The sequence below is a fragment of the Megalobrama amblycephala genome, linkage group LG3, assembly GCF_018812025.1.
Source record: "Megalobrama amblycephala isolate DHTTF-2021 linkage group LG3, ASM1881202v1, whole genome shotgun sequence".
NCBI lineage: Eukaryota > Metazoa > Chordata > Actinopteri > Cypriniformes > Xenocyprididae > Megalobrama > Megalobrama amblycephala.
This window is the reverse complement of record NC_063046.1, coordinates 43991400-44004978: the sequence shown is the minus strand read 5'-3', so window position 1 is coordinate 44004978 and position 13579 is coordinate 43991400. Positions and strand designations below refer to the sequence as shown.

Sequence of the window (13579 nt, the reverse complement as noted above, 5' to 3'; positions counted from 1 at the left end):
GCATTAGCTTGATCCAGCCTGAAAAATACGATTTTTTTGTCATGATTCGAGCATTTAGAAACAAAATTTATGAGAGAGTTGTCAGATTTCACTGATGATTTCAAATCTGAAATTTAATCGAAAACTTGGCAAACAGCTTTGGAGAATTTGATGTTTTCCCATTCAAAGAGCTGCACTTGAATGCCCGAGAGGAGTTTCAAAGATGGCCGCAGAGTGAAATGACTTGTCTTAAAGGGACTTCGTCTATACCGACCCCAAACATTTGAAAAAAAGTATCCCATTGAATTTACAGTAAATAACATGGCGGCTGTTGCCAGAAATTCACCGTTAAAAATACCGTGACTATGTTTCCGGTTTTACAGGATACCTGTATATTTTATTTTAGTGATATTGTTAATTTAAGAACTTTAACAACTAAAATCTGTCTTTTTACCTTAAAATGTACCAATAACCACCACATTAATACAGGTGGAACAATAGTAAGCTTATCGTAAGTGGCCTGCCCAAAAACATGGCCAATACCCGTATACACACAAAGACAAAACACCATCAGGGTAACATGACACTAAAATAATGCAATACACATTAGCTAAATAACAGAAAATGTAACACAAAACACACTAATGTATTGATAACAAAAATAATAAAGAATCTATCTATCTATCTATCTATATATATATATATATATATATATATATATAAATTTGTCTTCTGGAAATGTCCTTTTACTATTCTAAACTGTAAATTATATGGTAATTAATAGATTTTACTTGCAAAAACCATAAATTTGACAGTTTTACAGTAAAATTACATATATTGTGATGTTAAAAATGTAAAGCAAAGTCACAAATGGAAACCAAGATCAAAACCCCAAGCATGTGTATGGCTAATGGCAACTACAGTCTATTCAGAGTGACTAGTGACGTGTCTGTCTGAAAATATTGTCATCCTGCAGCCTATGATGGTCATTGACTTGATATATGAACATGCTCTCCAAATGCTATCTCAGTCACTTGATCCAAAATCAGACAGCCTTTCCCCTATCAGCAAGTAATTTACAGAGCAATCATAGTAAAGCACTCAGCTTTTACAGAGCAAATACTGCAAATGACACGTACTCATACATTAAAGCACTTTACTGCTCCCGGATGGCCATCATCCATCAGACAGAAGAACAAACAAATGCATTTACAGTACTGCAGACATCCACCATGTTACATTCTCTCTCGCTGTTCCTTTTCCCAAAAAGAAGGAACAGAAAAGGACCAGTAGCTCATTACATCTCATGTTTAATTTACAGTCCATTATGGGCTATCAAATGTAATGGAAAGGGCTGTACAGAGTTATAGTAAATGTTATGTTGTAGTACAGTCTTTGGTTGTTGCTACATTGGTTGAAGGTTACACAAGCGTTGGTTGAGTTTTACAATAACTGCCAGAGGAGAACTGAAGCTGAGACAGTTGTGGCATGTGACACAGCAAAACAACCACAAGAATGCAGAAGAAATATTAGTAGTTCATGTTAACTAATATAGTAAACTAATGTTAACAAATGAAACTCTATTGTTACTGATATTTCTTATTTCAAATCACCCCTCAGCTGTTTTTTGGAAGAAGAACCAGGATTCCCAGTCTTGGAGCAGAATATATGAGGATATGTAATTTAAAAAAGTGCTCTGGAGAAGTAATAAAATCTTACAACTACAATAATGTTGTTATGCCAAGCCACAAAATATTTTGTTAGATCACGAACCACTTTTGTTACAGTTGAAAACCTACAGAGAAAGCACTGAGGCTTGGGTTCTGCCTGTGACGCAGACCTATCGTTTTGGCTTATGCCGTTGCGTACAGTATATCCCTCTCACCAATTTTTTCTCTTTCCATATATTTGTGTTGCATTTTTTGGGCCAGCACATGCTAAATGCGCAAGGACATAGATCAATGGTCTTCTAAGTGCTTTTTTGGTTGTTGTGGTTTCTCTCCCTGAGTGTTACCACCACTGCAGAAATCCCAGCATCCTTTTAAATGGTTACAACAACCCCCCAACATCTCCCCCTCCTGAGACCAATATATATGATATCAAAACCCAACAAACATCCGGATGAGTCACTCAGCATCAGCACACTCTTTTCATCATGTAGGGAGACAGGGAGGAAAGACCATAGATTAGTAGACTTATAATAGCTACAATGGGTGTATGTGTGTGTTACCAAAATAAAATGTTTAGAAAAGTGAAATACAGATACAAAAGAAGGTATAAATCTGTGTTCTTTTCACCTGCTCAGTGGGGTGGTCCTTATTGGGGGGTTGTTTCCATTTCTCAAGGAGAGCTGAATGGGTGGGCAAGAGCAGAAGATTTCAAAGGTCCAAAAATAAGGGCCACCCTACTGTTCAGGTCTGCAGTGGGCACCAGGGGGCAGTGTAATGCAATTTTGCATAAGCATTAGAGCAGAGGTGTCCAAACTTGGTCCTGGAGGGCCACTGTCCTGCAGAGTTTAGCTCCAACTTACCACAACACACCTTCCTGGAAGTTTCCTGTATGCCTAAAAACCTTGATTAGGGTTGGAGCTAAATACTTCAGGACAGTGGCCCTCCAGGAGCAGGATTGGACACCCCTGCATTAGAGTTTACAGTCCTGAAGCCCGAAGAACGTGAGTTTGTGATGTCTTCCCGCAGGACTTTCGAATGGGTTTTTAGAATAGTGCTACATGAAAATGCGGACAACGCCATCAAAGTAGCTGTTAAGCCTTACCCTAATGTTTACAAATACTAAATATTAAATAGCCAGGAGGAAAAAATGGACTCGGATTGATAAAGTTAGGACAATAATTCCCACAGTTCCAAGAAAATGCTTTATTTTAGGCTAATAATGTTTTGTAATGAAGTTTTATCTATCATTAGACAGATTTTCTCTGTGTCAACATCATTTATGTCAAAAAATAATTATAAATATTCATTTTTATTTGTATTAAACAAGAAATTAAAATGTTAACAGATGCTGTTTGCACAAATTTGCTTAATTAGCAATAACAATTCATAAAACAGATTGTTCCGGTCCTTGATTATGATAGGCTAAGACAAGTTTTATAAACACACACCTGTTACATAATAAAATGCTCATTGCTTTCTAACTATGCTTTATTAATTTTAGGCCATATTTAGCTTCATATTATCTAAATATAATATAAATCTAGATATTATCTTGACAATTATTCTTGTGCAAAATGTTTCTCAGAACAACACAATGAATGAAGGCGCTAAAGCATTTTATGATGAGGAAAAAAAGCATTTCTGTTTATTTGAAAAAAACAGAAAGACCATTGTTAATGAATAGGATCATTTGTATACAGACAGAACAGAATATTAAACTGTAATAAACTGAATATTAAGAAATTAATATCTTAAACATCAGATGACAGTTTAATATTTAGAATATTAAACTGTCATCAGTGCACAAACAGGAAATTCTTGATGTGCATTTATTAGTTTATGTAACATTTTACAGACCATTAGTTTAAAACAATATTCTACTGTATGTAACAATGTAAATCAAACAAATTAATCACAGATATGTAAATAGGCATATGTATGTAGTGTTTGGTCTATTGTCATACTTCCACAACAAAGACTTCATATATAGACAAAAATTAAGGTGATGGAAAAGGAAAATAAGCAAATACTAGGATGTAAACATCATGCCTGATCTAACCTACAACAGCAATCTAATGTTGTTTACATCACCATTGAGATATTACAAGTGTATACGTCTACTGTTCAACCAACTGGCCGTGTTCAGTGATCATGGGAAAATCTGTGAGAAATGGGTTTACATCTCTTGGGGTGTATTTAAGAAACTTCGAACATTTTCCCCCATAAATACCTGAACCTTTACCTTTCAGTCTTCCTTCATAGTGCAGCCATCATCAAGTGAACGCCTCCACTCGCCCTCACCTGTGAGAATGACAAGATCGTTTCTAAACTTCACATTAGACCTAATCTTGTACTATGAGGAACCTTCAGTGTACCTTCAGAGTCCACTCAAACCTCCCTTTACTTCAAAGCTTGACTGGTCAGGTCCCGGGATATAACACAATCTGGCCCTCAGTGGACCAACTCCAGCTGACTTGCAGAAAATGGCAGTACGCCACTAACATAGTAAGCAATGCCCAGAGAAAGAAGGGCGATGACCACCAGCAGCAGCAGGACCCTCCAGAAGCCCAAGTCCTCCACAAACTCCTGCCAGGTGGAGCGAAAGCTGGACAGAACACCCTCGCTGTTCTGCAGGTTTGGATTGAGCAGCGAATGGCTCTCCATCGCACTAGGAGCAAGAGTGTTGAGTTAGTAATCAATCGAAACACGTCAAATAACTAAAAGATGTTCCTAAAAGGTAGCTAATCCAACCTCTCGCTCTCAGCCATCTGCATGGCTTCTAGTTTGGAGTGGGCTCCTCTGTTGAAGCCCTTGACCTCTTGCTCTTCCAGCCCTTCCAGGAGCCGAATGGCATCTTTATTTACACCTCTCCTCTTAGCCAGGACCAGTGGGGTCGACCCATTGTGGTTACTGTTTAAATGCAAGAGCACAACTGAGAAACTTTATATCCAGTCAGATAAAAACTTACCATTGTTACCAAAGTATTCTGCCAAGTTATTACACCATTACAAGCACTTCATTCAAACAACTTCATTCACCAATTTCTTCTCTTCCCTGTCATTATCCTTACACAGGTGATGCAGTAAGCACAGTGAAGGCTTTGATGTTTACGTCCAAATGCCAGCTCAGAATTGGCCAAAGCTGTACACGTGGGCAGCATGACGCATGCGTGTGATGCTGATGCAGGAGCCAATAATCAGTTCTACAACGGCGTTCTAACATAGAAACTGGAAGTGCTGGACATAAACAACATATGAAAATGACACCGAAGAGAAGATAATGTTGAATAAAGTCATTATTTTTGTTTTGTTTTTGCGCACAAAAAGCATTCTCGTCGCGTTATAAAATTAAGGTTGAACAACTGTAGTCACATCAACTGTTTTAACGATGTCTTTAGTACCTTTCTGGACCTTGAAAATATTGATTATATTGCTGTCTATGGAGTCATATAGCTCTCCGATTTCATCAAAAATATCTTAATTTGTGTTCCGAAGATGACCGAAGGTCTTACGGGTGTGGAACGACATGAGGGTGAGTAATTAATGACAGGATTTTTGGGTGAACTAACCCTTTAAGGCAGTGATGGGCAGATTAACAACACTGTAGACCATTACAAATTGTAGACCATTACTGAATACAAAATATATGATTAAAATTTTAGTTAATAATGTAATCTATTACGTTACACATTTTAAGTAATATACTCTGAATATTTTATGATTACTTTTAGATTTAGATTTTACCTAACTTGTTTATAAAATTATGAATAATGTAATATTTTACTATATTGATAAATACAAAGAGAATGACAAAATATTCAATATTTTGCTATCAACAACATGAATTAGATTAAAAAGTACATTACGTCAGGTTAAAACTAGGAACTGCAGAGGGTTCGTAAATTGATGAAAAACAAAAAATTAAATAAAACTTAAAAATTAAAAGAAATGAGTAATTTTATAATAAAAACAATCAAACTAACAACACTAGCAAAATGATGAAATATTTTATTTCTTTATGATGTGTTGTCTCTCAATTTTCCATGTAATTATAGTCACCTGACTAGTGGCAGGTCTGTGTGTGACTTTCAGAACATATATATATATATATATAACCAACATTTTTTTTTTATTATATAAAAAAAATATAGTTTTAATTATAGTTTGTAATTAAGGACCAGTGAATTCTAAATAATTTACTGCCATTGCGTGAATATCAAGTATACTCAAAAAAGGAAAAAAAAGAAAAGAAAAAAGAAACTGCAGTCTGATTATGAGTATTTTAAAACGTAATATAATCTAATTACAAGTATTTAATTTTTGGAATCAGATTAAGTAATCTAAATTACATATAATCAGTTACTCATTTACCTATCAACATTAGCCCCGTTGTAGAACCCTACATAACAAATACAACAGTAGTCACAAACACTTGCCAATAATCATGTAGTTATCTAAATAAATAAATAAAACTATTGGCATAACTCACCAAATATCAATTTTGAGACCATTGGACACCAGGAACTGAATCGTATCCACATGTCCACACAGGTGCAGTGCAGTGTTGCCCTGATAGTCGGTGGCCAGCAGGTCTGCGCCGAACTTGTGTAGGAAGCGGCAGATGTCCACATTACCTCGTGCCGCTGCCAGATGCAGACCCGTGCGGCCCCTGTGATCACGGATGTTGGGGTCGCAGCCGGTCTCCAGCAGACGCCTAGCGAAACTCAAGTCCCCATCAATACAAGCCTGCAGTAACGGTACACTGGTCTGCGACGAGTCATTGATGAAGACATATGACATGTCCGAGTCGGTCTCCGAAAATTCCAGCGTAACTGAAAAACACAATAATAGGGTGGATTTCTTGAAGCCTGTCCTGAACATATTCTACCTATATTTGACCACATAATGACAAGAAGACAAAAATCAAGAAACTATTTTGCATTAAGAAGATGAAGTCTGCTTTTAGGACCATTTTAGATTTTTTGCACTGTGACACTAACTACACCACAACTAACTATACCACACCTAACTACACCACACCTAACTACACCACACCTAACTACACCACAACTAACTACACCTGTACACCACAACTAACTACACCACACCTAACTAAACCACAACCAGCAACACCACACCTAACTACACCACAACTAACTATACCACACCTAACTACACCACACCTAACTACACCACACCTAACTACACCTGTACACCACAACTAACTACACCACACCTAACTACACCTGTACACCACACGTAACTACACCACAACTAACTACACCACAACTAACTACACCACAACTAACTACACCTGTACACCACACCTAACTACACCACAACTAACTACACCACAACTAACTACACCTGTACACCACAACTAACTACACCTGTACACCACACCTAACTACACCTGTACACCACACCTAACTACACCACAACTAACTACACCTGTACACCACAACTAACTACACCACAACTAACTACACCACACCTAACTACACCTGTACACCACACCTAACTACACCACAACTAACTACACCTGTACACCACAACTAACTACACCACAACTAACTACACCCGTACACCACAACTAACTACACCACACCTAACTACACCACAACTAACTACACCACAACTAACTACACCACAACTAACTACACCTGTACACCACACCTAACTACACCACACCTAACTACACAACTAACTACACCTGTACACCACAACTAACTACACCTGTACACCACAACTAACTACACCACAACTAACTACACCACACCTAACTACACCTGTACACCACAACTAACTACACACACCTAACTACACCTGTACACCACAACTAACTACACCACAACTAACTACACCACACCTAACTACACCTGTACACCACAACTAACTACACCACACGTAACTACACCACAACTAACTACACCACAACTAACTACACCACACCTAACTACACCTGTACACCACACCTAACTACACCACAACTAACTACACCTGTACACCACAACTAACTACACCACAACTAACTACACCACACCTAACTACACCTGTACACCACACCTAACTACACCACAACTAACTACACCTGTACACCACAACTAACTACACCACAACTAACTACACCCGTACACCACAACTAACTACACCACACCTAACTACACCACAACTAACTACACCACAACTAACTACACCACAACTAACTACACCTGTACACCACACCTAACTACACCACACCTAACTACACAACTAACTACACCTGTACACCACAACTAACTACACCTGTACACCACAACTAACTACACCACAACTAACTACACCACACCTAACTACACCTGTACACCACAACTAACTACACCACACCTAACTACACCTGTACACCACACCTAACTACACCACAACTAACTACACCTGTACACCACAACTAACTACACCACAACTAACTACACTACAACTAACTACACCCGTACACCACAACTAACTACACCACACCTAACTACACCACAACTAACTACACCACAACTAACTACACCTGTACACCACACCTAACTACACCACACCTAACTACACCACAACTAACTACACCTGTACACCACAACTAACTACACCTGTACACCACACCTAACTACACCTGTACACCACACCTAACTACACCACAACTAACTACACCTGTACACCACACCTAACTACACCTGTACACCACACCTAACTACACCACAACTAACTACACCTGTACACCACAACTAACTACACCTGTACACCACAACTAACTACACCACACCTAACTACACCTGTACACCACAACTAACTACACCTGTACACCACACCTAACTACACCACAACTAACTACACCTGTACACCACAACTAACTACACCACAACTAACTACACCACAACTAACTACACCACAATTAACTACACCTGTACACCACACCTAACTACACCTGTAGACCACAACTAACTACACCTGTACACCACAACTAACTACACCACACCTAACTACACCTGTACACCACAACTAACTACACCTGTACACCACAACTAACTACACCTGTACACCACACCTAACTACACCTGTAGACCACAACTAATTACACCTGTATACCACAACTAACTACACGTGTACACCACAACTACCTACACTGCAACTAACTACACCTGTACACCACAACTAACTACACCACACCTAACTACACAACTAACTACACCTGTACACCACAACTAACTACACCACACTTAACTACACCACACCTAACTACACCACAACTAACTACACCACACCTAACTACACCACAACTAACTACACCACACCTAACTACACAACTAACTACACCACACCTAACTACACAACTAACTATACCTGTACACCACAACTGCACCTGTACACCACAACTAACTACACCTGTACACCACTACTAACTACACCACACCTAACTAAACCACAACTAACTACACCTGTACACCACAACTAACTACACCTGTACACCACAACTAACTACACCACACCTAACTACACCTGTACACCACACCTAACTACACCACAACTAGTGATCGACCGATATATCTGTTTACCGATATTTTTCCCGATATTTAAGCATTTTTCCATAATCGGGTATCGGTTTTGTAATATCGGATTCGCCGATTTTACGGCGCCATCTTGTGGCCGTTTTGAGATTTCCGCCATTGCAGCCCGGGCGTCTGAGGAGATCAGTCAACAACAACTCAGTGCACAGGTAAAGTATATGTTCTACTTGGTTTGCTTTAATTAATCAACTTTATTTAACATAACAGATATGCACAAATGAGATCTGAGACATAAATTCCTGATATAGTTAATTTATGCAGCATGTTTCTAAACAATTGAGACGAACTCATTGAGTCACGTAGTGTAATTCGTCATGTCCTGCCCCAATAAAGACGTAACTTTACATGAATTAAATAAAAGACATGAATGAGTGCATGTTGAAAATAAAAGCGCTGAATTTAATTCTCTATCTGTTGTATTTGCTCACCATTAGTCTAGAAGAAAAAGTTCGTTCATATTGCTTAGCAACTGACGGATGATCAGGAGGCTTAAGCACGGCCACTGAATGAAACTTTTGACAAGATTATCTTGTTTAAACACCCTAGATTATATTATCATTTACTACATAACAATTATTTCGCTAATACACATATAAATATAGCCTACCGCTTTGTGGAAATTAATTATTTATTATCTCCATGCGCGATCGCGGTTGATTAAGTTATAGTCAAACAGCACTTTGTCAGTTGGCATTTCATGATTTAACGTTAGATTAAATTTAGATCATAAAATGCCAACTGACAAGTGCTGTTTAACTTTATATATTCTCGGAAAAAAAAGTTCGTTCATATTGCTCAGCACCTGAATGGGTTGATGATCAGGAAGCCTCAAGTACGGCCACTGCATGAAATTTTTGACAAGATTATCTCGTTTAAACACCCTAGATTATATAATCATTTGATTTACTACATAACCATTATTTAGTTAATTGCACTTTAATTTTTTGGACTCAGACCCCTCTATTTATTTGTGTATAAATATAAAGGGGGTTTTTTTGTATGCAAGGAGGGAGTGATTGTTATAAATAAAATGGTTTGTTCAGCTCATTTGTGTTGTAATAATTGTCAAAAACAGAAGTATAACAGTAAATAAATATCGGTTCTGCATATTGGTTATCGGGTACATAAACATGCAAATAATCGGTATCGGTATCGGTTATAAAAAATCAATATCGTACACCACAACTAACTACACCTGTACACCACAACTAACTACACCACAACTAACTACACCGATCACTAACCACAACTAACTACACCTGTACACACAACACACTAACTACACCACACCTAACTACACCACAACTAACTACACCTGTACACCACAACTAACTACACCACAACTAACTACACCTGTACACCACAACTAACTACACCACAACTAACTACACCTGTACACCACAACTAACTACACCTGTACACCACAACTAACTACACCTGTACACCACAACTAACTAAACCACACCTAACTACACCACAACTAACTACACCTGTACACCACAACTAACTACACCACAACTAACTACACCTGTACACCACAACTAACTACACCTGTACACCACAACTAACTAAACCACACCTAACTACACCACAACTAACTACACCTGTACACCACAACTAACTACACCACACCTAACTAAACCACAACTAACTACACCTGTACACCACACCTAACTACACCACAACTAACTACACCACAACTAACTACACCTGTACACCACAACTAACTACACCACACCTAACTACACCACACCTAACTACACCTGTAGACCACAACTAATTACACCTGTACACCACAACTAACTACACCTGTACACCACAACTACCTACACTGCAACTAACTACACCTGTACACCAGAACTAACTACACCACACCTAACTACACAACTAACTACACCTGTACACCACAACTAACTACACCACACTTAACTACACCACACCTAACTACACCACAACTAACTACACCACACCTAACTACACCACAACTAACTACACCACACCTAACTACACAACTAACTACACCACAACTAACTACACCACACCTAACTACACAACTAACTATACCTGTACACCACAACTACACCTGTACACCACAACTAACTACACCTGTACACCACTACTAACTACACCACACCTAACTAAACCACAACTAACTACACCACACCTAACTACACCACAACCAGCTACACCACACCTAACTAAACCACAACCAGCTACACCACACCTAACTAAACCACAACTAACTACACCTGTACACCACAACTAACTACACCACACCTAACTAAACCACAACCAGCAACACCACACCTAACTAAACCACAACCAGCTACACCACACCTAACTAAACCACAACTAACTACACCACACCTAACTAAACCACACCTAACTACACCTGTACACCACAACTAACTACACCTGTACACCACAACTAACTACACCACACCTAACTACACCACAACTAACTACACCAAAACTAACTACACCACACCTAACTACACCACAACTCTGTCTGTATTACACTGATGTCCCAATTATAGGTGTCTTTAAAAACTATGTACTTGTGGACTATGTTATCATGTTGTGATGCAAAACATTTTTGCTGCAATCGAGGTGGGATGCGGGTGGTTAGGCACAGGCTTGGTGGTATGATTAAGTTTAAGGTGCAAGAGAAGGGTCACCATTGTAATAATAGATATAACTACAGCTGTAATTACATGCATGTATTTTTTTAAATATAAGAACAATGTAAAAAACATGTATGTATACAATAAGTACATTGTATCAAATGATTATTTTAAATCTTAGTACATAGTAGTTAAAGACACTTAATATAAAGTGGGTCCCAGTACTATAAAGTAAAGTACTAAAGTAAAGCAAACTGTAAAAAAGAATAATATAAATAGGGGAGGTAACCTTGAAAAGACCACATACTATATAATTTTTCTAAAATCCAGTGATAAAAATGGATGAGCAATTAAATAATTATATGACTGATTTTATCTGTATTTATTTAACAATATTCTGTGTTTGTTATTAGGGAAAGTGACCCTATTAAGGCCACACAGTCTAAACGACTGAACGTCTAAAAACATCTGACACATGATTAACAAATGATTAACTGGTCTCCAGCGTACAGTAGGCTATATTTTCTTAATGCAAAATATAATTTCTTACTTTTCCCGTTTGAATATGAGGTGATTATGAGGTGAAATATGGCCTAGTCCTGAATGATGAGGGTGACGATGGTGCTGGTCGCACCTCATGTAGGATTATACTGCAATCATTCAACTTTTTTTTTTAAACAAAGCACCTGCATCCTTCACCTAATCATGAGCCGCAGTACTGGAAGAGGAGGAGGATGATTAGACAGCACAATGCTAGATGATGCTGACTAATGTAAAAACCATCCATCTACCACAAATGACAACCATAACTGTGAGATGTATTCCTCTAAAGTCAAAACAGAGAGGCGAGTACAACCCAGCCTCAATATGTCAAGTGTGGATTTACGTTTATGAACATGTCATTACTGTAAACAGCAATATAATACTCTTATGTTTAGCAGCGTGGATAAGAGCACAACTAACATTTGAGAGAGGAAAAACAGACTTAACAAAGAGACATATCAGAGAACTTATTCATACACACATGGGTTTATATGTAACGTTACCTGTTTTGTGCAGCAGTATCAAAGGAGAAATGTGTTGTGTTTGCTGTCCCGTCGCTTATGTCTGTCTGTGTGTGTTGTTTGAGTTTCTACAGCTGCTGCGGTGGGGAAGCTCACAGCGCCCTCTACTGCTGTGGGGCGCCGTGCTTTCGAAGCTTTCATGAAGCTTCGAAACATGAATGAATCTTTTGTTTTGAATCAGTGGTTTGGAGCGGCCGCCATGATGGGGTGAAAATACTAACTGGACCATAGAATCCTTCACATCTGACGCACCCAAAATCGGCGAATTTCACTGCCAAATCAGAAGTGCAATAGAACAGTTTTTTTTAATTAAGTCACCAGTAAATGTTATGGCTCCTACAGTAAATGTTGTATTGTCTTATATGTTTTATTTTACCAGCTGTGGAATCCAACAGCCTTAATCCATCTGAGGTACCGTAGTTAGCCTACTTTATTGAGTATTTCCATTTTATGCAACTTTACACATTTATTAAGAGTAAATTAATTATTAATACATTTAAGATCATCATGTTTGCAATGAACAATATAGATCAGACCTAGTGGAATAATAATTATTACTCCACTAGGTCTGAATTGAAATATATTGTATCTTTTAATGCATCACGCTACAAACATAATGATCTTATAATACATGATGCATTGCTGTGTCCGTTATCC

At 38.1% G+C, this 13579-nt stretch overlaps 1 protein-coding gene across 2 annotated transcripts; it reads right to left on the bottom strand.

Annotated features, from left to right (window-relative positions):
• Positions 1-3464: 3464 nt before the first annotated feature.
• On the bottom strand, positions 3465-13039 carry ankrd46b (ankyrin repeat domain 46b). Of its 2 annotated transcripts, XR_007184254.1 has the most exons (5): positions 12905-13039; positions 6138-6480; positions 4401-4559; positions 4025-4317; positions 3465-3950 (listed from the first exon to the last, which is right to left on the bottom strand). XR_007184254.1 is itself a non-coding variant. In XM_048185615.1 (4 exons), the coding sequence occupies exons 2-4, from the start codon at positions 6446-6448 to the stop codon at positions 4101-4103; spliced, it is 687 nt and encodes a 228-aa protein (XP_048041572.1). In that variant the 5' UTR covers positions 6449-6480; positions 12905-13039; the 3' UTR covers positions 3465-4100. The 2 variants fall into 2 exon arrangements, 1 of the variants encoding a protein (XP_048041572.1); XM_048185615.1 differs by having other exon boundaries at positions 3465-4317.
• Between the last annotated feature and the right edge of the window lie 540 nt (positions 13040-13579).

Excerpts from the sequence above, each read along its gene's own strand:
- ankrd46b (XM_048185615.1), bottom strand. The coding sequence starts at position 6,448 with ATGTCATATGTCTTCATCAATGACTCGTCGCAGACCAGTGTACCGTTA. Across the intron at positions 4,560-6,137 it reads GGTCTCAAAATTGATATTTG|TAACCACAATGGGTCGACCC; the intron begins GTGAGTTATGCC and ends GCATTTAAACAG. Across the intron at positions 4,318-4,400 it reads CAGATGGCTGAGAGCGAGAG|TGCGATGGAGAGCCATTCGC; the intron begins GTTGGATTAGCT and ends TCTTGCTCCTAG.